At 38.3% G+C, this 27,476-nt stretch overlaps 1 protein-coding gene across 1 annotated transcript in view; it reads right to left on the bottom strand.

Moving 5' to 3' along the window:
* Positions 1 to 9,083: 9,083 nt before the first annotated feature.
* The window catches only part of TSHZ3 (teashirt zinc finger homeobox 3), a 63,387-nt gene continuing 44,994 nt past the window's right edge, over positions 9,084 to 27,476 (bottom strand). The window contains exon 2 of the mRNA XM_085303785.1: positions 9,084 to 13,845. Within this exon, the coding sequence (XP_085159911.1) occupies positions 10,646 to 13,845 (3,200 nt within the window). The 3' untranslated portion in view covers positions 9,084 to 10,645. The remainder of the gene's footprint in view (positions 13,846 to 27,476) is intronic.

The raw sequence follows: 27,476 nt of genomic DNA, 5'->3' as shown, positions 1-27,476 counted from the left end.
AAATAGGTCAAGAACATCCACGTTAGGTCTTTGAAAGGTCTGGCAATGGTTGATTGCACTCTTCCTCTGCAACCGCCCCAGTGCTTAACTCGGCGCTAGAGGTGTATTCCCCTCAGTAACCTAATCTAAATATCGCTTGCTGCAGGCTGAACTGATTAGCTTTTTGTCATGCCCTTAGTAACACAGGGAACATTTGATCAGAGTCCATCTTATAACAACTTTTTTTTGTTAAAACATAGCTAAAGACTGTTATCATGTCCCTACTCAGTCTTCTCTTCTCTAGACTAAACAAATCCAATTCTTTTAACTTTTCCTCATAGGTCATGTTTGCAAAACCCCTAATCATTCTTGTTGATCTCCTCTGGACTCTCTCCAATTTGCCTCCATCTTTCTTAATGTCACCAACTTCAGCAGGACTCTTGCAGCTCAGAGAATTGTTTCCTGCTGCAGAAGTCACCTGACATCCTGACCTTTAGCTCAACAATGAGAAATATCATACAGGCTTCCTTAAAGAAAATGGTATTACATATATACTGTCATGTATACTTAGTGTCATGCCACCTGCTTGCCACATCAACGGACTGTTTTGCCTTAACAGAAACAAAGCAACAACAACCAAAAAGCTTTTTTTTTTTTTGTGAGCTGTTGTATAGACAATTTTGTTGTGTAGCTTAAAAACACAAGAAAGCACAGCTGAGCTGTTTTAAGATTCTATTAAAAAAAACCCATATTTTTCTCTCCACATCTCAAAAAAGCAAAGCAATTTTAAGAAAATAGAACAGATCAACAGAAAACTGTGAAAAACCATGTACTCACTGTTAAATAGATGTTAGCCAAAGTTACAGGGAAGTGAATAAAAATAGTCTATAATTAAGAAAAAGAATATTGCAACAAGTCCTTATCTCAGGCTGAATGTTAAAACAAACATAAAGCTTTTAGTCAGGTCTGAGAGTCAAACTTACCAGGAGCAGCAGCTCACTTGCCTTACTTTCTTCTCAGGACACTGAGAAGTCCAACAGCTCCTCAAACACCCCTAACCTGACATCAGGTCTCCTGAGGACACCCATCAGCTGCTGCTCTGGGCTCAGGAGAGAAATGCACTGAAGGCTAGGAGCAGAGCAGCACACCTGAAAGCTTTCTCTGACATGAGAGAAGCACGACAGGCAGGTGAGCTTGGGCTGCTCCTGCTCCAGGCTGTCCTGGGTCTCCAGCTCCAGGAGAGGGTTCACAGCTGGGGACTCTGAGCAGATGGCAGCAAGCACCTACCTGTAGCCTGTAAGCCAAAGGGAATAGCACAGATGCTTCAGCTGCTCTCTTGAGTATTTCATTTTTAGGTACTTAGTTATGCYTCTGTGTATCTGACCAGCTTCTAAAAATACCTCCTTGGTCACCAGATCTTTTCCATTATTTGTACAGGAGCCAGACCCTGCAAAGCAGAGGGAACAAGTAGTTTAGAGACCACAGTGATTTGGTATTGGGTATCTCTAAAGGGTCGGTGGTGTTTATCATTCCTCATGTAACAACCTCTTAGAAGAAAAGTCCGAACTGTTGTGCAAGAAAACACAGCAAATGGCCTATAACAGGGGTTTCGGAGGAGGGCGAGGAGGAAGAGGCGCCTGCGGAGCACACTGCTCACAAAGAGAGGCGAGTGTAGCACCATGCCCAGCACAAGAGGGGTTAAAGCGGCTTTCATAGTGCAGGAACATGGGCTAAGAGGGAGGATTACWTGTGCCGGGAGTGTTTTGATGGGATCAGAACTGCAATTCTGCAATGTGCCTGCTCCTGCAGGTTGGTGTGGTCCTGTCTGCTGCTCAGCGCTTCCTGAGGAGCCAGCAATGGGCCACAGGCGCTGCAACTGCTAGTTTGATTTCTCCCACTGCCAAATCCACTCTAGTGCCTTTCAAAAAAGCTCTACTAAGGAAGTACAACTGAGTGCTTTGTGCTTTTTCAATACCTACTTTATATTTTTAACACTGAATACTCAAACACATGACCTGAATTTTATTGTGATTGTTTTTAATCTAAAAGTTGCTTGCTGCAGACTTGCACATACTTTGTTATCACCTATTTCCTTTCTTCTTTTTTTGGATATTCTTGACCCCTGTCCAGATCTTACGCTGAAATTAGCAGACATGCAGAAATCCCGTCATTCAAATTGTTGATAGTAAATAATCTGTCTGGGGTGTGATGGTTATATTAAAACACTTATCACATAAAAAAGAAACATACAACATTTACAAAATCTGGAAAAGAAGAAGAAAAGGGTCACATTCACCCCAAAACAAAAGCAGTATCTCCTGAGGGTTATGCAAGGAATTGGTTCAGAGGGAGTTGGAGAATCTAACACATTTTGAAATCATGGGGGTATGAAATCAGCATAAGTTACAGCTGCCCTTAGGTGCTTTCTTTTGAGTGGCCAGTGCCACAGTCATTCAGCAGAGCACATTGATCTCGCTGACTTTGGCAGAATTATAGAGGGTCTGTTTGCATGAACTGTTGCCGAACAATTTATCTAATGTATTAATCATCTTTTAGATACTAGTATCTGCAGTGTAGATTTTTCTTGTAATCCAGTTTCCCTCCAGTGGTCCTTATTTTTGTCATTGTTGTTTTTTCATATAAAATAATGAAATTGCAATTTTTTTATGCTTAGGATGCTGGTGTCAGTTTTGAAGCACTGTGAAGTATATGATAYCATGTAGGTCTGTAGTTTTCAAAGATGATAGAGAAGTGCTAATATGTATTTCCCCATTTTGACAGCAGCTGTGTTTTGGAAATTGATTTGTCTTCATGGCGGCAAATAGACCATATTTTTCTTTTGTCTTCCAAATGTGCATATAAGAGGAAGAAAGGAAATATTTCATTAGCAGTTGGAAGAATTAGTGTAATTTATAGGGTTGAAGTGGCTATTTTTCCCACTTCTAGGAATCCCATCGGAAGATCATGCCCATACCAGTAGCGTAGTGCTTCAGGGAAGCGTAGGCAGTGCTGCAGCCGGTGTCCCAGCTGCCTTGCAGATTGGACTCCCCTGTGGCACAAGGAGCTGGCCCGCAGCCTAGCTTGCAACAGCCAGGCAGTGCCCATGGGAGAGACATCCTCCAGGAGGAAGCAGCAAMAGCCCCGGCTGCAGGGGGAGGGGGGCTGTGTCCTTCCTGCCCACCACCCTTCACTGCTAGCAGGGAGCTGTRCCATTCTGCTTTTCTTGTCCTCAACACCTAGAGAGCACTGAAATACCTTTTGCAGTACTTGTCCCTCTGTTCTGCCCTTCTTTGCAGTTCCGTGACATTGCATACTCAAATTCCCTAAACAGTAAATGAGAATTAACATGGAAATCTCCATGACCAGCCCTGAGCAGGCAACACCTGCCCTCCAGTGTTAATCTTCCCATGTTCTTCCTAGTAGCCCTGTGCTACACAGTATTAGAGGTGTGGAYGCACACTGTAACCCCTGGTGAAGCCACTTCTTGTCTCCCTGTTACTGGGGTACCCCAATAATGACTTTTAAAAGTAGTGTTTTAMCTGCAGTGATTTCCAGCGACACTTAACAAGGGGTGGCCCATTCTTCTGGCTCCCCTAAACGTAACCCCATGATAAATTCATGTTTTATCGCAAGCCAGAGTTCGCACAGAAATTTTTCAGCCATCCAGAGGTACAAAACGCAGCAATCTTAGCCTGAAACAATTGCACAGAACTAAAGCACTACTCTTCTTTTCTAGATCTACTTTTAAGATTCCTGTCAAAACAGCCCTTCAAATACATTTGATTGGGTTGGGGCTCATCACGCTGTCACCAACTCACTTTTCATTAGGCTGTTGCTCTCTGTTAGCCTAGCCAAGCAGAAGAACTCAAACACATGCACAAATTAAATCGACATCCAAACTCCACCAATATACAAAGCAATTTAAATGATATTCATTAGAGCGATGACAAGTCCTGATGAGGCTTTCAGGAGCGGAGTCCTTCAGCTTCTGCCGACTCGGTTTCATGGTCACTGAGGCGTAACTGCAGTGACTGTACCTCCAGTTTAGGGAAAAAAAGCTGAGAATATGACTCCGCTTCCTGACACACCTACCTCATTCTCCCTCTCTGCACAGGTTTAAATCTCAGCACAGTCTTCAGGCTTTTCTTACCGTTCCTTACAGGCTTTGCATCGCATATACACTTTAACAAAGCCTCTTCCTTTCCCCACCTCCTACAAATGTACCAATTAAAAAGAATTCCATTTTCAAGTAATTTCATTTGACTTGGCTAGAAAGGTCACTAACTCACAATTACGATGGCTATAAACATGTCCCCAGCTTCCTACTGTGCAAAAATGAACGTGATATGTTGAAGCTTAATAAAGAAGTATTTTTCATTGTTAATTTATATGAAAGTTACCTTTTTTTTCCATTTATACTTCTGATCTAAAAAAAAAGGRAAAAGGACACTCTTTTCTCCCCAGGGAGCAGAATGGGGCTGACAGGTCTAATATGGGCTTTTCTACAATGCCAAATCATTTGAAATTCATTTCCCTTGCGACCAAAGCCCTTAATTCAGGCATCAAAAGGCAAGAAATCAGAAAATTAGCCCACTGTTTAGTTACTAAGTCCACTCTGCCACTGGCAGAATTTAAATGTCTCTGGGAAGAAGTACCCGTCCTCACCCTCCTGCGAGCCCAGGAAAACCCAGGCAGCCAAGCAGCACCCAAGTGTTTCTGCTTGGCCACAGCCGGCTCTGCCCTCCACACCTCCATCCCGCAAAACAGGGCCGTGACGGGGATTGATTTTTTTTTTTAAACTCCTTTTGGCTTGCTCTATAGGAATTTTTTATGTCTTTAAAAAGGTTGAGCATTTTAAAGCCATAATATACAGAAATGTCTTGTTATATTGTTACTCAGAAATATCATGTTTTGGCATAGCTGGTTCAGAGTGTGGTTTTTACTTTTTAAACACTCCTACAATGAGAGAGAGTCACTTTTGTATATAACTATGACTTGCTGTTACCTATTTTCACATGACTCAAGGGGTATACTGCTTTGGTGAGTGGTCTAGACGTATCCATCCATCCATCCATCTCAAATATGTGCATCTGATTTTAATTATCTTAAAAGATTATTTAACCAGAAATGTGTTTCTAGCTATAAATATGGCTAAGTGAACTAAGGAACAGTTGTTGGAAGTTAGTATGTCCCAGGTAGCTGTCATAATATACTGTTGAAAAACAAACAAAAAAAMMCAGAAAAAAATAGGCTAACACATAAACTGTACAGTGAGCATAAAGATAAATAGCTTTACATGTAAAAAATGAATTTATGTAACACCACCACAGAATTTAATCTGTGTATGTACTAGATAATGAATACACTATATAAGSTAGGTGTTAGTAAAATTTAGTAATCTTTTTCATATTGAACGTTTAGTTAAAATTATTGCCCCAAACCAAGGCCTGAAAACAGATTATAACCTCACTGATTATTCCAGTGCTTTCAGACATGTATAATGATGTGTTAATACATAATTCTGTTCCCTTTCATAAATGACCCTGCTTCTTTCTTCCTTCACTGGTAAAAAATTGGCTTCTTATGCAAATACTCTACAACGAAGGCTGCAGTATCATCAGCATGACCGTGCACAGTATTTTCATTATCATCAGATACTTAAACGAAAACTCAACAAAATTCACTGTAAGCACACCAGCGGCACCTCTTTCACGCTCGCAGATGGCAGCAGGTTATTTTGCCTTCTCCCACACCCCCACAGCAGGGCAGCCAAGGGTGGGAGGCACAACTTGCCATGAAGTCCTAGGGWAGAGATTTTACAGAGTGTTTTTAGCTGAAGATTATATGTGTTTACCAGTAATACTCAAGGGAGTTACACATTAGTGTTTCCACTATTAAAAGAATAACTGGTCAAGTATAAACAGTTATTTCACTCTTGCTTAATGGGCATTTATAGCAACTTTCTAAAAGTTGAATAACTTTTGAACTCTCTCTTTGCTGTATAATTTTCCTCTATTTCGTCTCTCTTGAGTAATGTGGGTAACAGAAGAATTAGCAAAGATCCACCATATTTTTACAATAAAAGGTTACCCAAACAAAACAGGCAAAATAAGTGTAATAATTTGATATTCTTCTAAGAAATATATAAGGCTCTCTGGAGACATATTTTAAAATACAAAATTTATTAAATTTAGCTTTATTACCAGTCATCTCTGTTCCACTTGTACCACACAGTTACTTCATTTTCTGTTGCAGCTGAAATAAGAACTTGCAAAATTAAAGATTATTTTCTCCTATACATGCCAGTATTTTTTTAAAATCTGGAATTATAGCCTAATATTTTGCTGTTTTAAAATGTAGAGTCATATTTGTGTCTACCTTAAATATCAAGATACATAGCCATACTAAAGTGCAGCAGCTAATTCCCATATTTATAACACTAATCTGCCTTAGTTTAAATTTAAAAATTGCACATAGTGTTTACCATGAAAGTCACTGTATAATTAAAACAATACACTTCAATTTTTATACAAAAATAAAAAATAATGAAGATTCTAGAAAGACTGTTCAGAGACAGTTCCTTATGCTGGCTTAAAAGTCATATTTCAATTAATTATAGATTTCTCACTCACTGAAACTTAAAGACACACTCACTGATCTTTTTTCTTTTTTTCTTTTTTTTTTTTCCTAAATGTTGACTTCACTGAACAGCTCTCTAAGATCTGGCATATTGATTTCTTGTTGTGAAGTGAGCTGTTCAAGCTCCATTTAAGATTTTCATCTTGCATGTAGCCCTGAGCACATCATAGCACCATAAATTAGTTAAATTGCACATTTATCACAAATGTTATTTTAAGATACTGCGTAAAAGTGATGGCTGGAAGATATACAGTATGCTGCAACAAGCCACTACTTGGGTGGGGTTAGACCAGGGTCACCTTTATACACCTGTGATTTAAAGCTCATCCCACCCCATCACATCACATTTTTAAACTCTTGCTTGAGGCATTTTGTTTTCTCTCTCACTTGATCTGCATATTCCTAAATAAAATATCAAATGCAAAGCAAAATTGCGGACTCCAATGCACACTTTAACATCCTGCATTTATATCTTCATGTCTAATAGGAAAAAAATTATCCTAACATAGCTAGGTTGGTGATTTGGTTAGCACTAATAGTTACCATGCCAATATACGTATCAGTGTATGGATGAAAAGGACATTATTCTACTTCATTGATTCTCTAAATTCTTTATAATGTGAAATCACATTGGTATGCCAGTCCTGGAGGTTCTCAAATGCAAGCTGAACTTTATTTTAATAAATTTGGGATATGCAGATCCTGACTAGCCATTCATTTGCAAAGTTTCAGACATATTTTAAAACGTATTAAAAAGTCATTTGTGTGCACACTAACAGATACGGTTGCTGTATTAAAAAAAAAAAAAAAAAAAGAAAAAAAGAAACAGGTACCTCTCCTCACTGCACATTTAGACCTAGGAACTGACTTTTTATCAGACAAGATGTGGTTTCATCAGTAGTATTTGGTGTTTGCAGTCATCGACTGTCTACATTTTTAAAATAAGGAGAAGGAACACCACCTGCACAGGCTCTTGCTTTTACTCCCTCCCTGGTTCCAGGTAACAGTATTTTGTACAGAGCTTTTAGGATTATTATTGTAAGTCAGTGATGCATCCAAAAAATATACGGTTTGCTAATATATGAAATAACCTGTCAGTCCTCCTATGTGTGATTTTCTATTTTGACATAAATTTTAAGTTTTTAATCATTATAATTTTCAAAGGCAGAATTCTCTGCTGTAGAGGTAAAACATTTGGCTAGATTTAGATTGAGATCCTCTATTTGGAAGAAAATGGAGGCAGCCAACAAGGCAAGCTCCATGAAAGACTTCAGCTAGCAAGGTTGCCTTTCCTAAACAGGCGAGGGATACTACCACGCTCACACGGTCAGAGAGCAAAACTGCATGCTGCAATTTTATCCCTGCAATTTGAGCTGAGGCCATAAGCACTGACACACAAATGGTCTTAAAATCCAACAGGTCTGCTTAGCAGTATTCTTTATCAAAATAAACAGAACAGTCAGTAACATTTCAGAAGACAAGGTACTGGCCTTTACAGTTGCAGAAGAAAGAGTGGAAGAAAGAATAAAAGAAAAAGAACACGAAGATTTAATTATTTGCTTTTTGGAAGACAGTGAATTTTAAAAAGAAACAAAACTATGTACATTTGACATTCAGATGCTAGTTATTACTTGAGACAAGATTCTTAAGTGCTGTAATGTTGGTTTTGGTTCCCATGTAACCATTTTAGACTCTGAGTTCACCTGACTGGCAAAAGACACTATTTACATGCATAGTTATATAGGTGCTTTGCAGATGTAAATTGTTTTCAATGGTTTTGATGGGATGACCTGTCAACACCAGTAAAAGTCTGTCATTACCATATAAATGCTCCTGCTTGTTTGCATTTGTTTGGCATGTGTTTATTCGAATAATCTTCTTSTCCTCTCTTGCTATCTGTTCTGAATGTTGTGCAACAGCAGGTTTGGCCATGAGAGGCTTCACTTTGCAATCACAAAGTTTAAGTTGTCAGTCTCAGGTTTCTACTCCTGTCATTGACATCCTAGGTAGGAGGAGAGGGATCTCTAATCCCTGAAGTACCACCAGTGCAACCTGCAGATGCTGCTCGCTATATTCAGGGGGAATACCTGTTAAGTACCAGTATCTGACTGGGTCTGAATACACATTGCAGCAAAAACAGTTATTTGCTTTGCCACACATGTTGCTTAAAAACCCCTTCTTCACAGACAGTCTTACTTGATGTTTAAAAGGGAGTTATAGAATTCATTTATCTTTTCTGGGGGGRAAATTTTGTTAATGCAGCCTTTGAATAAGTGCTACCCTGCTCTTTAAATGCTAAAGTTCACTAAAATTCCAGTGATTTATGTGCAGCTTTTGACTGCCAGCACCTGGCAGATGAAGAAACCTACTCAAGCTTCAGTCATAAACAGAGAGCATACAATTTAATTTTAATGTGCTCGTTAGTCGTAGCACATTTCAGACATAATTGTGAACGCAACACAAAATTATAGCAAAAAGACAATTTTAATGCTGCTGTAGAAAAAAAGGTTATATGAAGAGTCATATAATGGTGCTTCATTGTCAACAACAAAACAGGGCACAGAGTGCATTACAGTGTCTGTGCTGTTTACATGCCAATATTTTATACATAGATTCTCATATGGTGTCAGCTGTCAGTTACTTCTGCAAATTAACTGCCAAAAATGGAGACGAACAGAATCACTTAGTGTGCTGGTAACCACGGGTTACCTTTCATATGCCTAAAGATAAAGCTGCAGTATGGAATCTTGGGAGAATAATTAGGCAGAACAAAACAGAAAGTTACCAATTGAAATAAAAAGGCATTCTACAATATGAAATAACAACCAAGAGCGCTTATAAATAAGTAAAAGAGGTTATATCACAGAATGCCTCATAACTTTTAAGCAAAGTATTACAGTACAAACATTTTAAAGGCTTTATCAATGTTTAGGAAATACAGTACAAGTTTTTCAAATAGATTTAACCCTTTGAGCACTGAGTTTATTTTGAATTTCTCTTTTTATTTTATTTTATTTTTTTTTTTTTTTTACTAATAAATACCTTTAAAAGTCATGTTGTGCAAAACAGTTATAATGCATGCCAGGAATGCAGTCCGTGGCTTCTGTGTCTTCAGACAGTTTAAAAAAAACAAATGATAGCAACACTAATAAATATGTATAATTTAAACATGAACCTCTATTAATATAGATGTACTGTATAGCAAAACAAAACAAAACATACTTTGCTTTAAGAATAATGCTTCTGAATACTTTATAAATGCTATCTGTGGTATCTTTCATATAATTTACAATGTTTGGATGTCAAAAGAAAAAACATTAGATCTAAAAAATGAAATATACACTATATATAGGTACAGTTCATACCTGGGGTTTATCAGGTACAAAAAAACACTGTTGCTAAAAATGTTGAAGAAAAAGAAAATGGCATTAACCACAATCACATTTTCCATAAGAGATTTTGAAATCTATACAATATATACATCTATGTTTCAATGTGAAAATTATATTTTTAAATTTCAAGGTGTGAGACACCTCTGCATAAATGGAGGTTCATATTAGGAATCAGAACTAAGCTGGTCAGGGTTTAAAAAAAACATATTCATACGTTATTACCAAATTAATGCAAAAGTGCTTCAAAGTACTCAGAGGGCTAAAGATTAGAGGGTGAGAAATACCAGCACACTTAGGTCACATGAAAAAAGTGCACCAGAATTAGTTATAAATGCTTAATTAAACCGTCTGTTAATGCATGCAGCTGGATGCATCAGAGGGATGCACAGCAACTAAATCCAATTTACACAAAGTTCCAAACACTTACCACTGCATTTTAACCTTCATATTTTACCAGTAACAACAGCTGATTATGCACCTCTATTTAAACACTGTACAGTTATACAAAACAGTTCAGCCCAGAGCGACTCTGGAGTTAAAATAAGAACATGTGCCAAAAACTAAACAGTAGCTTTAAGGCGTCTTTGACAGTTTTCCTCAAAGCAAATTACAGTCATTTTAATCAAAAGCAAACGCTACTGCTTCTCTAACTCCGAAACATACAGAAGATGATCCTCTGGTGACTTCCCATGTGTTTTGCTAAGATGAAGTTTAACAGCATGCTTGCTTGCAAAAGTCCTGTTACAAAGTTTGCACTGATAAGAAGTTCCCATATCTTCCTCTGGAGACGACGTCACCAGTTTTTCAGACGGTGACTTTGCTTGTGCTATCTGATTGTTAATCTGTTCGCTAGACAGTTTGGACAAGTCTCTTAACCTGAAACCCAGATGCGATTCAAGATGACTGATGTAAGTTGAAGGAGTTCTGATCTGTGAAGCACAGTCATTACAAAAGAACACTGGATGCCCAGTGTCCAAATTTTTAAGGAACTTAGTTCCCCCCGTCCTTCGGAGCTGGTATTTCACATTGGCAAGCCAGTGGCTAATTGTGGTCATTGAAAGTCCCGTAAACCTGGAAATGTGCATTCTTTCTTGAGGGCTCAAGTCTGACATGATGTATTTTCCCTCTGAAGTCTGCCGTAAACTAGCTGCAAACTGGGCCTGCAATATGAGCAAGTGCTGAGGGTTCCAGTTAGACTGACGTCCCTTCCTTTTCTGAGCTGGCGTACTCTCTTCTGGTTCCTCTATTGTGGTACCATCAATGTCAGATTTCTCAGATATGCTGGAAGGTGTGGAAGATTTTGATGTGTGACTTTCTGTCAGGTTCTTCAGCATATCAGATATATCTGACAAGGCATTCTCGCGTAGCGGCGAGTTTGACATGAATGACACGACTGCAGATGTCTTTGCTGTTGTCACTGTAGATGAAGAAGATGCAGAAGATGTCGATGTGGATGACAAAAGCGCTGAACCCAAAGAGCAGCTTTTGTCACTCTTGCCTTTCGTCAAATCTATGGGTTGGTCATTGTTGACATGATAAAAATAACGGTCTAAGTGGTCTGGTTTTTTGGACTGTAGAGGTGGGGTGGCCACCGCAGCCTTTTCTGCTAAACTGTTGCTCATTTTAAAAAGCATGCTCATTGGATCCAAAGCAGGTAAAGATGGCTTTGCTGCCTTCCCAAGATGAATATTCATGACAGACTGCAGTGCACTTAACGGATTTACAAATGGCTGTTCAGGAGGGTGATCAGTAATGATGGCTGTGCTGCTACTTAAAGAACTTACAATTGACTTAACAGGCTCTTTTCCATTTTCCACAGGTTCTACAGTTGGACTATCCTTGCAACCATCTCTCTGAGGGACTGGGCTGTTCTGCTGGCTTTTAAAGCCACCATCAGTGGAGGCATCCATTCTAAGAGGCTCACTGACTTCACTACTGCATGGTGAGGGTGTTGCACGTTTCATTGGAGAAAGTTTTCCTTCTGGCTCTTTCATTTTTTCTTCCACTTTAGCCACCTTCTCAGTGACTTTCTTTACCAATTCTTCCATGGCATGGAAGTTCGTTTTTGGCACAGGTGAGGTCTGACTGCTTGGTGGAGACACCAGGGGCTGGTTTTTAGTTGGTGATACTATTTCATTGTTCCCAAACATAGGTTTTAACGGTGTACTCTTCCCAGATGAACCTAATGACAGCTTCATCATATTAGGCAGCTGATAGGCAGCATGAATGCTAGGGTAGCCACCCCAGCTTGGTGTGCCATTCTGGGCTTTGTTTATAGCTGATGTGACCGTGTTTTCTAAAGACTTCAATATATCTAGTCCCCCTTTAGGGCTTTCTTCTAGGTCATTTTCAGTCAAGTAATGATACTTTGAGGAGATATCATACTTTTCCTCATCTTCACTTGACTTATCTTTGTCTTTCATTTTATCATCAGCAAGGCCTCTTTCTTTATCTACTTCTTTTTTTATTTCAACATTTAGTTTGGGGGAAACACTAGAAGGTGTGTTGGATGGAGATGTAAAAGTGGTGGCAGCTAGTGGCACAGATTGGACCTTTTCATCTACTAAGGATGCTATTGTTGGTGTCGCTGGGGCTTCTATAATTGGCTTCCCTTTTTTCATGGCAGAGTTGGTGACTTTAATAAAATGTCCTGTCACCATCATGTGAGCTGTGAGCTCCTGCAGCGTGTCATGCGAACTTCCGCACTCCATGCACTTCAGAATTTGAGATTTCCTTGCCTCAAAATGCCAGGCATAGCTGGCACCATTCTGGTGACCGTAACGATTATTTGGTGTAATGTAAGGATTAGAGTTCTTTTGAAGCGCATCGTTGGTATCTGAGATTGTTGCTTTTGGTGTCCCACCTGTGGAATCTGGAGAACTTGGTAGTTCAAGTTCCAGTGATGCTTTCTTTCTAGTAGCTGGGATAATTTTTGCTGCTACAGGCGTAACAGGTTCCTTCAGAGGCACTTTTTGGTAGTGTTTTGTTTTGATCATATGAACACTCAAATCCTGAAGAGATTCAAATGAATGACCACAGTACATACACTTTAATACTTTCTGGGCATCTTCCTTCCCTTCCATTTCAAGCAAAGAGCGTTTACGAGGTTTAGACCATCTTTTAGGGTTATTGTTATCAGTTTCATGGTTGTCATCTCGATAATGTCCTGTTTCATTCATGTGCACTGTTAATTCTACTAAAGTATCATAGGCAGCACTGCAGTCTTTACAGCGGAATTTACTGGCTCCAGTAAATATAGAGCCATAAAGCTTACTGCTTTGTCTGTACAATTGAACTGTGCTAAAAAGACTTGGTTCAGGGAGAATTCTGTTCTGAGAAACTTGCTGCAGTGTTTTTGCCATAGCAGTCTGGTGCCAGTCAAAGCTACCACTTCCACAACTGCTACTGCTGCTGCTGCTACTGCTGCTGCTACCATTATTTTTTTCTGAAATTGGCTGGTGAAGATTCAAATTGAGATTGGACCAGTAGGAATTGGAGAGGAAGTTGTTATATACAGCTTTCATTTGTTCTAAACTATCAGATACAGTAGAGTCTTCAAGCGGTATTGAAACCTCCTTGCTCTCTTCCTCATTTTTAATAGAGCTGCTCTCAAAGTCTGCCATGCGGTCACTTGTCTCACTGATATGTGACTCACTGTCCATTTCATGGCTAGAAAATTCAGCTGCTGGAGAGTTTTGGTAGCTTTGGCAGTTCTTACTGAAGTCTTTTTCTGGACATGCATATTTTGCTGAAGGCTCCCCATCAACTGTGTTTTCATCAGCTTCCACATCTTCTTCTACCAGGGCTGCTGCTTTTAGTTCGTCTGAAACATAGGCTATTACAAAGAGAAGAAAATATAAGTTAGTTTCTGATTATCATACTTTTTCTTAAGTGTTTCAGCCAAAGAACTGCACTTATTTGTAAAATTAAACAGTTAAAATTTAGTGTTTCTTCAGAGCAAGAAAAAAATCTGCTCTTCAAACATAATTTGCCACCTTATTCTTCTCAAGGGGCAACAGCTTGAAATTAAAACTAAATTTGAAATTAATGAAGCACATTCTGGAGGTGGCATTCATTTCTAAAGTAATAAATTACTTGTATCAACCTCAGAGACAGCAGTTCCTGTCTGTCAATTAATATGTCTTATGCTTCTCCTACCCCTAATGCATTTCTTAACAGACAGATTCACAATTTAAATTAAGCAAGCATTTTTTGCTCATTACAACTTTGAGACTCAATCTTTAATAAATATAGAGTTCAACAAACATCAAAAAATTCCTACAAAATAAAAAATCTCYAATTAAAATAATCAAAAAACCAAGACTTTTTTAAAGCTATCATTATTATTAGTGGTACTACTTTTTAGAGGAGGTAGTAAAAGCAGGTGACTTAAAAGCAGTTCAAAGATATTCATTATGGGCGTAACAAATGACCCATTCACACTCACACATACCTTTCTCCTCAACAAAGCCCATGCAGAATTATGTCAAGAGTCAGTTCAAGAAAATTGGTATGCTGTACTCATTCTTGCTGTATAAATATATACAAGACCTTCCAGTGGACCTTACAAATGTCAAAGTGTTTGCTCTTTAGACTACTTTGTCAATATTTACTCAGCATAAGCTACACCGACACCTAACAGGGATCCTGTCTCCCTTCCCCACAAATAATGCACCTGGTGATGTAAATGTAAGATACTCTTCCGGACTAGGATAGTGGGGGACTGGCTGTAATTTTATTCTCTTTTTCCATGGTGGTTCTGTGCATCTATTCTACACACAGCTAGTCTTTCCTTTAGGCAAGAAAACTATGAAAACATTAAGAGCGGGATCATTAACTGATCAAAGTGATCTATTCCTACATAATGCATTAATTTACAGCTAAGCAAGAAGGCAAAAACAGATCATGACTGTTCTGTATTAGGTAGAACAAAATCTACTAGCCATCTCCTACAAATACAGTTATAATTTAGTAAAAATGCCTTTTACAGTAGAGTCTATGGATGAAGACACTTGACTTTTGACCTTCTTCTCTGTAAAACATCTGGAACATGTAGGTATTGATATCTTAAACACATTAAATAATCCATAGCTTGTTTATGCAAGCAATAATGCAGAGAAGGTAATGATTAACACCCCAAAGAGACCTACTTTAACCAAAAGACTGAAAAACTTAGGAGAACAGTATAGTAGATTTCATATACACGATACTGAAGCCTGCTACTGCTTTCCGGGAAAATATATTTAAATGTTATCAGAAAATCACAAGAGACAAAACAACTGTTAAAGTAACAGTGAAATCAGGCTTTTAGTTTCAGACTGAGTATTTCTTCATTCAGTTAGGAAACACTGCAGTATTCACTACTGTTCTTTCACACAGATGAATGGTTGCATCCTCCAAGCATGTAAAGTTATAATCTGATCTTCAGAATAGAAGTTAAACCTTTGAAAGCATAAACATATCACATCAGAGCAACACGTAATTCTGATTAGATGTTACAGCTCAGATAGTTTTAATGCCAAAAATTCATATAGCAAGGCTCCTATTTTTAACGTTTAGGAGAATGTAGTTTGAAAGAGTTACTTTAAAAAAATTAAATTATTATGCTTCCAAGACTTTGATATCAAGATTAGACTTTTATATTTAAAGACAGGTATGCAGACTCTAAAGAAACAGATCTGTCCTGTTTTATTCTATTTTATGCTTTTTCAAAATATTTTGATAGAATTCAAGATTCCTCCTACTATTATTTATATTACAGTAATACTGGCAGCTTGAAATCACGATCTGCGCCTATCCTGCAAATGCTTACAATGAAACCACTACAAAATATTTATCATCTAACAAAGTGGATTTTGTTCAACACTTCATTCAGTTATGGGACAGTAGTTTGATTTTCATCTTAATTATTTGTTCCATCATATTTTTCAATTCTACTGAAAACTTCAGCAAAGGAGACCAAAAAAGTTCAAATTATTCTCTAAGGCTGAAGAATTTAAAATATTTACTGATAACATGCAAACAACTGTCTACCCACTGTCTCTAACTGAACAGTATCAAAGATCCTAGCAATGTAAAGAAGGACAGAGACACAAAATGACAGCACAAAACCTATGATTTCGAAGCAAATGTACCTTGTGGAAACAGTTTTCCTTTTACAGCTCCATTCCTTTGTCTGTATTGTGAAAGTGAAGAATAACTTCGTTTTTACAATGTAAAGAAAATTCAAGGTTATTGTCAAACTGCTTGCATTGAAAAGCCCTCCTTTCACACCTGTGGGCTAAGATGGAACACCAAAACCTGTCTTTCGCTCTTTTTGTGCCTGTCTTTTGCTCTTTTGCTCCACTGAGAGCTGGTGTGTCTCACTCCATCATGCACCCACACCCTGCACTCCATCCCTGCACCACCGCCGAAACATCTCCTGTGAATGGGTGCTCACCAACCCAAACTAGGACACAGAATGAAGCCCCTAATTAGTGCGTTTCTTTGCGGTTTTGTTTCTCTTACTGTTGAAATCTTATGAATTTTGTTTGGACTGAAACACTTGTATTGTCACAACCACAGTTTTTTAAAGAGTGACTCTTACATTAGGGAAAACCTCCAGCATGCCGCTCATTTAAATGTAAATCTATTTACCTTTCATGCTTTCTTTGCCCTTTTCACCAACTATCAAGCATATTTGCGTGTTAACCAGGAGCTGCCTCCTCAACCGCTGTTCTCCTTCCTAAGCTCAAGTTATAAAGCCAAGCTGTGACACCAGTCTTTGATCCAAACATGCAGGAAATGAGGCACAAACGACAGTATGGAATTTAACCCAGCAATCTGCAACTTCAATAAATTGACAGTTTCAACAACTCCTCTGCTCTTTCCACTGCACAAGGGAGAAGAGACAGGAACCACAACATTACCCTCAACTTCCTCAACTAAAGATTTATGCAAGAGATGAGGGTGCTCAGTGCTCAGTCTAAGACTTAAAACAACATCCTGAAAAAAAGTTTGTGCCAGTAGCTTCTAATATCTTATTCCAAGGGCTGGTCACCTAATCACTCCTGCCTTCAGGGCTCATCTGTGGCAACATAAGGCAAACCAACAGGCATCAGTCTGGGATGGCAGACTTCTTTTTCCCTCTTCTTCTAACAGATCCACAGGATATTCTAAGGTTTTGCACACACCACTGTAGGTAATTTCATGGTAGCTGAAGGACTTACAACTCTCAAAGGTTGATGCACATGGCACATCTCCTCCTCAAAAAAACTAACAGTATTATTATTACTGTGAAGAAGGAAAGGGCCGATGCAAAGCCTCAACCCCACACTGCCAGGGAGGTGGCAAGGGGACTCACTTCAGGTATGAGTAGAAATGGGCTCACCTGCAACTAAGGTAATCTCTGTTCCCTCTCTGCTCCACCAAATCTTGCTCAGATTGGAAAGACTGCATATCTGCCCCATCTGAGCACAGATGAAGACAACAGCTTCACTGCAACAGAAGGACAAGGAGGGCTATAGTAGAGAAATTTCCCATTTGGTTAAGTATCCTCAGAAAAAAACAGAGACTGAAAGCAGAGGATAAAATAAGGAGGTGATGGTAAAAAAAAATTTTCACCAAGTTTCACTGCCTGCTGTCTTGGAGAAGCACTGTCTCCAGCCCATCTTGTCTCAGCCACTTGCTTCTTGTTAAAAAAAGGGGAAAAAATTTTTTGTTTGATATTTTTCAAGTGTAAAGTAAACATCTGAAGCAATAGGACATCTGTACAACTGTTCTTCAATGCCTCAACAATGAGGGGGGAAAACTCAGCTTTAAAGACAATTCTAAAGGTGAAAGAAGTTAATAAAAACAAAATGAAAGAAATTATGTGATTCTGCTTTTTTATTTTTCCRCCATAATGGAAGAAAAAGCAGCAAACTTCTCAAAAAACTTTTAGTTTACATCTTGCAGGGCACCATGACCCACAGGAAATTGCCTGCAAGTTGAGCGATACTGTTACTGTGACATAATATTCAACGAAAAATGAAAAATACTTTTCTGATGTGGCCCTCAGTTTCCAGAGAAAATGAGGATATCAAAGGGATTAAGAAACCTATTGCAGGTACAGCTATAGAGAGGTCGAGAACAGACAGTTCCCTTATTAATATTTATTATAATTATTAACTAACTGCTAGGTAAAAATGAAATTAACACCTTTGATATAAATACATAGTAGTAAGCTGTGGTATAATGGAATTCATTTCCACACAAGAGGGAATTACCTTCATAACTGAGCTATGGATCATTTCTTCGCTAGTGGAAATAAATTGTGCTACATCACTGACCAAAATGATCTGTATACACACATATTGTATATATACTAATAAACTCATATACCTGCCTCTACAGAAACACCAGCAATCCACTATACAAAATCAGTCTCTCCTGTGCAACCAAAACAGCCATTTTTCTGCTGACAGCCTGGGCCAAATTCAGCAGTTTTCTCAAACGTCCAGAAATGCTAGAGCTAATGGAGTGAACTCATTTTTGCTATAGTTCCTCTGATGCCTCTGACACTGAATGGTTTCCATCCTCTCCRCAGAGACACACATCCAGTAACATGGCCAGACGCCCATCTATTTGAATTTGATTGGAAATACAACACTGTAACACTTAAGACATATTTACTATTCTCCAAGAAATGATTAATTATATTCATTCTTAATCATGATTCTTCCTTATTTCTTGGAGACCATACATGTTGGCTTGAATCTATCCAAATATTTCATTTCAATACTTTTGAAATGTCCTTTTTTATTATGTCTTTTTCCTGAGACTTTTTCTTGTATTTTAATTAGTGTGGGGGRGGTGCATCAAAACTGGTCAAAAGCATCAAAACATTTAAATATTCTTCTCATATAAAAAAAAAAATGCTTGACTACCAAAGTTCATCAGAACCATTCAATTCCTTGGAAATATTTTGGCTTTAACTAAATAGTTTTCTATTTAAAAATTACCACTATCTTTATTATTTATTTATGCATGGTTTGAAATAATTTGGTAGTACTAAGAATCATTTCCCAAACCATGCGATTTTGAGTGCGTCATGAAAAAAGTTTCTCAATCCTTAAAAACCTGAATCCACTCACATTTCACACTTACGAGAACAAAAGAAAGAGACAAGGAACATAAATTATCCCAACCAAGCCTTTTGCTTAACCTCTGAATACTCAGTTAGTTAGATTATGATACGTCTGGTTCTTGGACGTGGAACTATCATATCACAGCAGCAAACTTTTGTTGGTTTTTTTTTCATAACAGTTCAATTTTAAGTAAGTGTTCTCTGCAAGGGCTGTCTAGTTACTTGCTTCTCTGTGTAGTAACTACAAAAGAAAGTGAGGATAAAACAGACTGCCTGGAGAATTACAGAGCAGCATCAGTCACTCCCTCAGTAGATCACTGCCCAGGTTGGAGAATAATTACAGGATGCATATTATATTCCCACCCCACCCCCCGAAAAGAAAAGGAAAGAAATGGAAAGAAAAGGAAAGGAAAGAAAATCAGAGGATAAAGGCGGGACAGTGAACAGGACTTGGGCAAGGAAACTCTCCCTGGAGCCCAAAGTTCTCCCCTCGCTAAGCTGACGCACAAAGCCGTGCAACCCTCTGCTGCTGTCAGTGCAGAGCCTCTTCTTAAGCATTGTCCCCATATTTTTTTAAAGCAGACAACAACCACCTAAGAAATTACACAGATTTTTTTTTTTTTTAAGATTTAGGTAACGCATGAAAACACCTTAAGGAGTCCACAGTTTATATGCAAATATTTACAGTGAAGATGGGGCACAGTGTGAAAACAAGTTGGGGAGAGGCAATGGTGAAACAGCCATATCGAGATTATTTGACCTTACTCACAAAATTAACGAACAAAGGCAAAAGAAAACCAGCTCAGTGGATGGAGTCAATCAAAGACCAAATGCAAATGAAGGCATAGAAAAGAGTCATATCAGCCTGTTAGAAAACTCCCACTCCACAGGCCTTCCACTTATAGGAAGAAAGGCAAACATTTCACCCACCACACAAGCTACTTCTATACACAGACTGATTGATAATTCACATGTACCTGAAACTGTATTTGAGACTTCACTCCTTGGCAGAGATGTTAGGATATTCCTCAGCAGGCAACAGAAATGGGAGGCAAGGGTAGCTGCCCAGCTTGCAGGAGTGGCAGATGACAACGCTGCCTCTAAGCAGGCATGGCAATACTGATCACCCGGCACCTTGAAGGGGACATTATTGCTGTTAGAAGGGTCAAAGGTTCTGTTTCACAGGGGCTGGACTGCCTATTACGGGAGTGAAATGTTATTTCCAAGTGGAGAGGTCAGCACTTCTCTCGCATACCGGCTGCAGTAGCTGGTACCTTGCACTGGACTATGATGCTGCTTCACGACTGATTATTCTGCCCAGTGGCAAGGTCGAGGATATTAATTTTTAATATGTTAATTTGATGTAATGTGCATGATTAATACTTGTTTAGCTGCATTCTTTATGTGTTGATAAATCTACAGCCTTTTCATACCAATGATAGTATAGTTTTAAGTTATTGGGAATCGGCGCATGGATGGATGTGACACAGCATGCCAAAGTAATGGGTGGCTATCATTAAGCACTAAAAACTTTGAAGTGCACTTGTGTCTGTTCCTTCAAAAAAATACTGCAGCTGTCTGATACAGAGAGCTCAGAAATAGGCCCAAGGAAGCTAGCCAGCTGCTCTAATCCACCATCCTGTACTGGTATTACATTTGGAGCAACTTCAGAGAGCTCAAATCAATTCTAAGTGTTGGAGCAGAGAATTACATGGACAAGAATAAATGGTTAAGAGATGATAACAAGAAATGAGTTTATGTCTCATTATAGCATGGACCATCTAAACTCAGAGCAAAGCAAATCTCTACTAAGCGCTTTTTTCTCATGCCACTATATTCCATATTCCCTTAGTTTTCTGAAGTTTAAAGGAAGGCAAGAGAATTCAAGTCTCCTATTCACTTTAGACTTTAAGCTGCCATCCAAAAAATATCATACAGGCAACCTACAAATGAAGAGACTAAACATTCAAAAATTGTTTACTAGACTTACTAATTCTGGTAAGGGAAGCATTTAATTTTCTGAAACCAAATACTGTTTAGACATTTGTTAAATGACAGATTCCTATGCAAAGCTCACATTTATGTTTTATCTCCTTCATTAAATATACAACCAAAAAAACATGATGCCGTTGTATTAAATGACAGCTTTGAAACAACTTAGCTCTTTTGGACAGCCTCATCCTACTTAGGTGTGTTCAAAAGCTTGAATGAGGGTTTTATTCTTCACAGCTATCCTGTGGAAAAAGTATTCCTGTTCCCAGTTTCAAATGGGGAAYCTGGAAATCCAAAGAGGTTAAATGACTTGCCTAGTGTCAGAGAAGATGACAAATAAAGCCTGTAACTCCAGTAGGTTAATATAGGTAATTCAGATATTTAGACAAAACATGAGATGGTAGAAGTTTGTGTTGCTGTTCCCATGTTTCCTCACTGTGTTTCTATGAGTACAACACGTGTGTGTAATCAAAAATGATTGCCAGTTTTCAGCTTAAACAATTACTAAGGATAAAATACCCAGTGAAATAGCCACTGGTGCATGTACTGTGCAAAATCCAGAGTCTTTGGTTACAGATCTCCTCTGAAGTAAGCTGCTGGGGTCCAACAAAAGCTCAGACTGTACGCTGCCAGCAAACTTCATTTGGCAATGGGAAAAAATAAAAAACGTTTTTGTGAGACAGCTCTCCCCCTGCTCTTTGCACAGAGCAGGACCTCAGGTAAGCTTTTCTAACAGAGATGTAGAGATGTGGAGATGTAACATGATGGATCGTGCCCAAGCACTGAACTCCCTAAAATCAACCTCCTAGGCAGGGATTTTCTAAAACCTGCTAAAATCCTATGAAACATAAGCCTGTATCTTTCTAATGTGGAGAACAACAGCACATGACCACACCATGCTGCAGCACATCCTTCTGTGTGCRAGGTTGCACGAGGATCTGCTCAAAACTCGTACCTTCACTTGAAGAGCTGAGCTGCCTCCTTCTGCAAAACATTTTTGACCAGAAGGGAACTGTAGACTAAGAAACTTCTCACGAGACTTCAGGCCAAAGTGACTCCCATGTACAATACACAAAACCCTACAGATTTGTAAAGAGAATTCCTCATGTAAAACTGCCTTCAGATGCCTTTATTGTATATTTAGAAGTGAACTATACGCTTATGAGAAACTTAACAGGAGTAACAGCTGAGAGAGCAAGCCTCATCAGAAAAAACAAATCTTCTTTTTTTCCTACATTTACAGCCACAAACACACAAGATTGTTGACTTCCAAAAACCACTGCAGTTTTATAGCAGTTGAAGAACAGTATGCATCCCACTCTCTGTGAGCCCACAACTGCTTATCAGAAGCAATGTGGGATCAGAGGACTCAAGTAGAAAGACCAAGTAGCATTGCGAATTCCCCTGAGGACTAAAGGAACTTGTTTGCTATCATATTTTGTGGAATGAATTTGTCTCGTCCTTCTTTGCCCCCTTTGCAGTCTGGGAGAGTACAGATTTTAACAACCCCTATGAGCATAAGCCTGGAATTTGTGGCTGATCCTGCTGAAGGAGAAAAAAGAAAAAAAAAATCTTGGCCTCCCCTTTCACAGCAGAAAAGACCTTTTACAAGCAGCATCAGGATTAGATGAAATAGGCAAATGAAAAACAGGGACTGTGAGCACCCATTTGGATTTCGGCTGTTTGATTCGATTAAACCCATGGTCTTCATGTTCATGTTTCATCAATATTCTTGCTGTATCTTCCTCTTCCTTCCTCCTTTCCTCCAAATTACTCAGGAAGAGACGCTCTTCTAACAAGTACACCAAACTGCAAATGAACAGCATCATTCACAGGAGCACAAATTTCTTCACTATGGCTAGTCTTGTTTGTGAGGTTTTAAGGGTCAGCTAACCAGCCTGGAAGTGGAAACAACACTGGGGGATTCAGAAGCCAGAAACAAGCTGTTAAAGCAAATGGTTCACAAGGAGCTCYCTGGTCTCAAAACATTCACAGAAACTTAACAAATACAATTAGAATGTGTATTAGTAACAGAAAAAAAAATCTACATTTGCTCTATAAATTATTCATCACGAATAAATGTGACCCACTCTTAAGTAAGATAAAACCGGTTTTCTCTTGGTTTCCAAGACAGCTGTTTGGTGTGGAGTACAGACTTGTTAGAATTTCCCACTCCATGTAAGCACATATTACAATGGCAAATACATTTTCATAAGCAAACAGCTTCATGTTATGCTTTGACCCTATTTTTGATTTTGGCCGTATATTGTTTTTCCAACACTTTGTAGAGTTTTCCTAAGCACAGAACTACCATTTCCTCACATAGATAGAAATATTTACCAGAACCCCAAAGAATAAAACTATTAGGAATTTCTTTTTATTTAAATAACAGTCGTTATCAACATACTGGTAAGAATAAGCCAAAATCACTGTATGAATTGGTACTAAAACACATAGTGACAGAGTCTCTGCTTGATACCACCATTTGGGTGGCATCTTTTAATCACTGAAAAGCACACAGGGCATTCAACAAACGAATACCAGATTCACAGCCAACTCCAGGATAAGCAGGCATGAGCATAAAAGTTCTCAATATGGCTCTAATAGCTCTTAATTATTATAATCCTTCACTAAGCAAACAGATGTTGTAAGGGAACTTTAGTTTCTTCAAATGCAGTAATCAAACCATTCTGCTTCTGCCCTGCCTCTTTTCAGTAAACGCTATGTATAGTGGAGTGAAAATAGAAAATGCAGTGACAAAATGACCATTTAATTGTCACAGAAATCTGTTTCTGAACAAAACTGATGTTGCCATTCCTCCTTATCCACATTTGTCTGAGCCTTTTCTTTTGATTATGATTTGAATTTTGAGCCTTTACTCTCTCTGATCTTCCCACATCTCTGGTTGCTTTTAATCTGTCCACATCTTGTGAGTTTTACAATGACCAGAACACTGGCTCTGTATTCCTGTTTAATCATACTAATATCTACAAACATCACTGGAGATGCAGCCTTCATTGCACATACAAATTTTTTAAATTAGGTTTTTACCTAAACTATGTTAATATATTTTAGTGAGTCATTCTACCTGGTTCTTTATTTCTGAATGATCATGACTACTTAACATATTCAAAAAGTACTAAAAGACCTTCAGCCTGATCCTTCATTTTTCTCGCAAACTTGAAATTCCCATTGAAGCCCTTTATACGGCAGTTTCAATAGCTATTTTGGTTGCAGTCCTACTTACAATAAACTCTATACAACTGTACGAGTGGTATAGTAGAAATCCAAATGATTTCAATCACAGTTTCAGCTGTTGTGTACTTCAATGAATTTTGTCCAAGAAAAAAGAGAGTTCACTGTGGGCCAACAAAGCCTTGTGCCTTTTCAGTTTTTATTCAGTCTTCATTTAAGAAAAACAACTATTGACTGCAATATGCATCCTAGGACTTAGATTCTAAGGATTACTTCTGCAAGATGGCCCCAATTTGTTTTGTATACATAGCGCAAAAAAATGCATTGAATATTCATTTCACTATTTCATTTCACTGTACTAATATACTCATTTGCAAGTGAGTCTTTGTCTAGCATTAGCTGTTGAACTGAAGGGTATTTGAATAGGTGGGTTTCACTATAACACCACACTAAGATAATGTGCTGGAAACAAATGGCTCACTGATTCCTCAATATAATGTTTTCTGGAAAATCCTGAGAACTAAAGGTGAGGGGGATGGGGTTAAAATGTCTCTTCCTAGCCACCAACCAAACTCTTGTCATTTTTAAAAGATGTTCCTATGGCACAATATGAATAGTTATAGCCACAATTGTGAACATTCAATGTCATATAAGAAAAGACACTTGTCAAGAGCCTTTCCCTTACAAGCACCCTCATCATGACCTGTGTTAATGAAGTTAATTGAATTTAAGATCAATAATGGTTAATTATTGCAATTTGACATTCTGAGATAAATGGCTTTAAGACAGAGAAATGTGTGTGTATGTGAATTCTCTCTGAAGAAGGTGAACACATTACAGCCTAAGAGGGATCACACAGTCCTTCCATTGATCCTGGTACAATCTGATCGACCTAATCCTCTGATGAATGTGGGCTTTTCACAGCTACAAGTAAATGTTCTACAAGACTACTCTAACCCTTGTCACTGACCAAATCTATATGAGCTGTACACTAGAAATCTATTGAGATAGATTAAAGAACTGCTGTAGAAACAAGAGATGCTTCAATAAAGATGAAGGTTTATTATATCGACTATTAACAATACATGCAGTATGTAATTATGAATGCTTATGGATCATAAGAGTTTAATTTTGGTTAGTTAGATGTAAATGATCATAACTGAACAACAGTATTAAAGAATAAAAATATATCATTAAAAAAATCCAACAACAAAGTTGAATTTGATGGCTTGTGAGTGTTCAATAAGCAAGTGATTTTAAAATCACCTCTAAAATTTGCAAGAAGATGCTCACAAAGAGGTATTTATTTCATAAAGTCAGTTATCAATCTACTTCCTTTAGTTTTTTAAGTTTACTTTCACAATAGTTTCTCAACAGAAAGACACTTTTTCAAACGTGTTAGTAATGATATTCTTACATGCATACTGAACAAGTTAAATGACCACTTACAAGATTTATAATGACAAAGTAAATGTCAAGGAAAAAGTATTACTGATTGCAGAGCACTGACAATAAAAAGCTGCTGAAGAGTTCTGTCAAAATGTAAGATTATGCAAAAACACTATTGAGAACACTGCTAATCATCTGCTCTTGTCAATTACTTGAAGGGTATCTGACAGCATATTTACATTAAACACATTTCAGGAGCAAAATCCTTAATGCTATATCAGAACATTTTCATTATCATTAGAATTCCTTTAAAAAGTCCTTTTGCAGCAGAGTATTATAGCAGCAATGATGTAACAGCTATCTCTGCATCAGGTAGGGTTATCTATTTCATCCTATTATAGTTACATAACATTTGAAATGATATAACCAGGGACTAAATATACATGTAAATAAGATGGCAATCACCATGTTTCCTTACTCAGTATAGGTATTTTCAAGTAACAGCTTTGTAGGAGTTTCAAACAAAGTGCAAATGAATTACCAGTCTTTTACTCCTCACGTTACTGTATTTCACCCTGGCAAAAGACACTATGAAGCATACATTTATTCTAAATCTTTGATTGTAACTTGCAATTCAGCTGCTTTATGAAGAGTCACATTAACTACCAATACTTTTTACCTGCAGTAGAAACTATTTTAGTTATGTCTATCTCGTACTTTATGGAATCTTTCCTCCAAATACAGAAATAAATGAAATGTAATGAAAATGAAATGTTGATCCTTTCTGTGCTTCAGCAGGCATTAGTCAAAAAGCATGCATTAACTCTGTTGGATGTGTAAAACGGTAAGCATTCATAAAAATGGACATAGTCAAAACAAGAGCTGCCTTTCATATGGAATTCATTGGGGCTAAGGATTAAAAGAAGGAAAACAAGCCCCTGTCATGACTTGCATGATCTGTTTATGGTCCTTCCACTACTTTTGTTGCAGGCAATGCTCTTAACCTCAGCCCATTTGTCTGTAAAAGGGGAAAAGAGTCTTTCAGATAAAAACTAGTAACTTTAATACTGCAGAAAGCACAAACCACAGCTCAGAGTCTGGATCAAATTCAATCCTGATTCAAATAGTTCAGCTACGCGGCATCACAGGTCATTCACTTTTTAAGTCAAAGCCAATCGTGAGTTTGTGATAATAACTACAAATCCRAAATCAATTCAGCGTTATCAGGTGTGTTACACAATACATACATGCACACACATCTGCTGCGCTTGACTTAAAGGCAACATAAGCTGGGAAGTCGGCACCCAGGCCGGCCACCCCGCAGAGGACGATCACGCAGGAGTAAGGAAACTAGAGCGAGCTTCTTGACCCTGCCCTGCTACTCCCATGCTAAGCAGCTCTTAAGGGCAAGAGAGAATCACCCAGCAAATACAATCAGCAACAACTAATGTACTGCAGTAAGCATCGCGCAAACTCAAAAGTTCCCATTCCAAGCTGCTCGCAGTCACAGTCAGACAGAGAGATTTCTTTCTGCTTTCTCTCTGAACTGTTGGCCATGCCCAGCTAGGTACAAACACCTACCAAGAGTCACCCAAAAAACACTGTTCAGTGGTTTCTGTAACTACGGTCCAYTCCCTCTCTCTGTCCTATTAATGTCAGTGGCCAATCTTTCACTGATTTCAGAAGCAGCACCTCTGGGTTACTAGGAAGAGAGCTTACAAAAGCAATGCTTCAACACAACTGAGCAAAGCTAAGCTAACATGAAAGTCTCTGTGAGAGTTCGT

Source organism: Rhea americana, unplaced genomic scaffold, assembly GCF_003343005.1.
Source record: "Rhea americana isolate MKP2758 unplaced genomic scaffold, rheAme1 scaffold_20, whole genome shotgun sequence".
Taxonomy (NCBI): Eukaryota; Metazoa; Chordata; class Aves; order Rheiformes; family Rheidae; genus Rhea; species Rhea americana.
The sequence above is the reverse complement of the archived record's forward strand: the minus strand, read 5'-3'. Positions and strand labels throughout refer to the sequence as shown.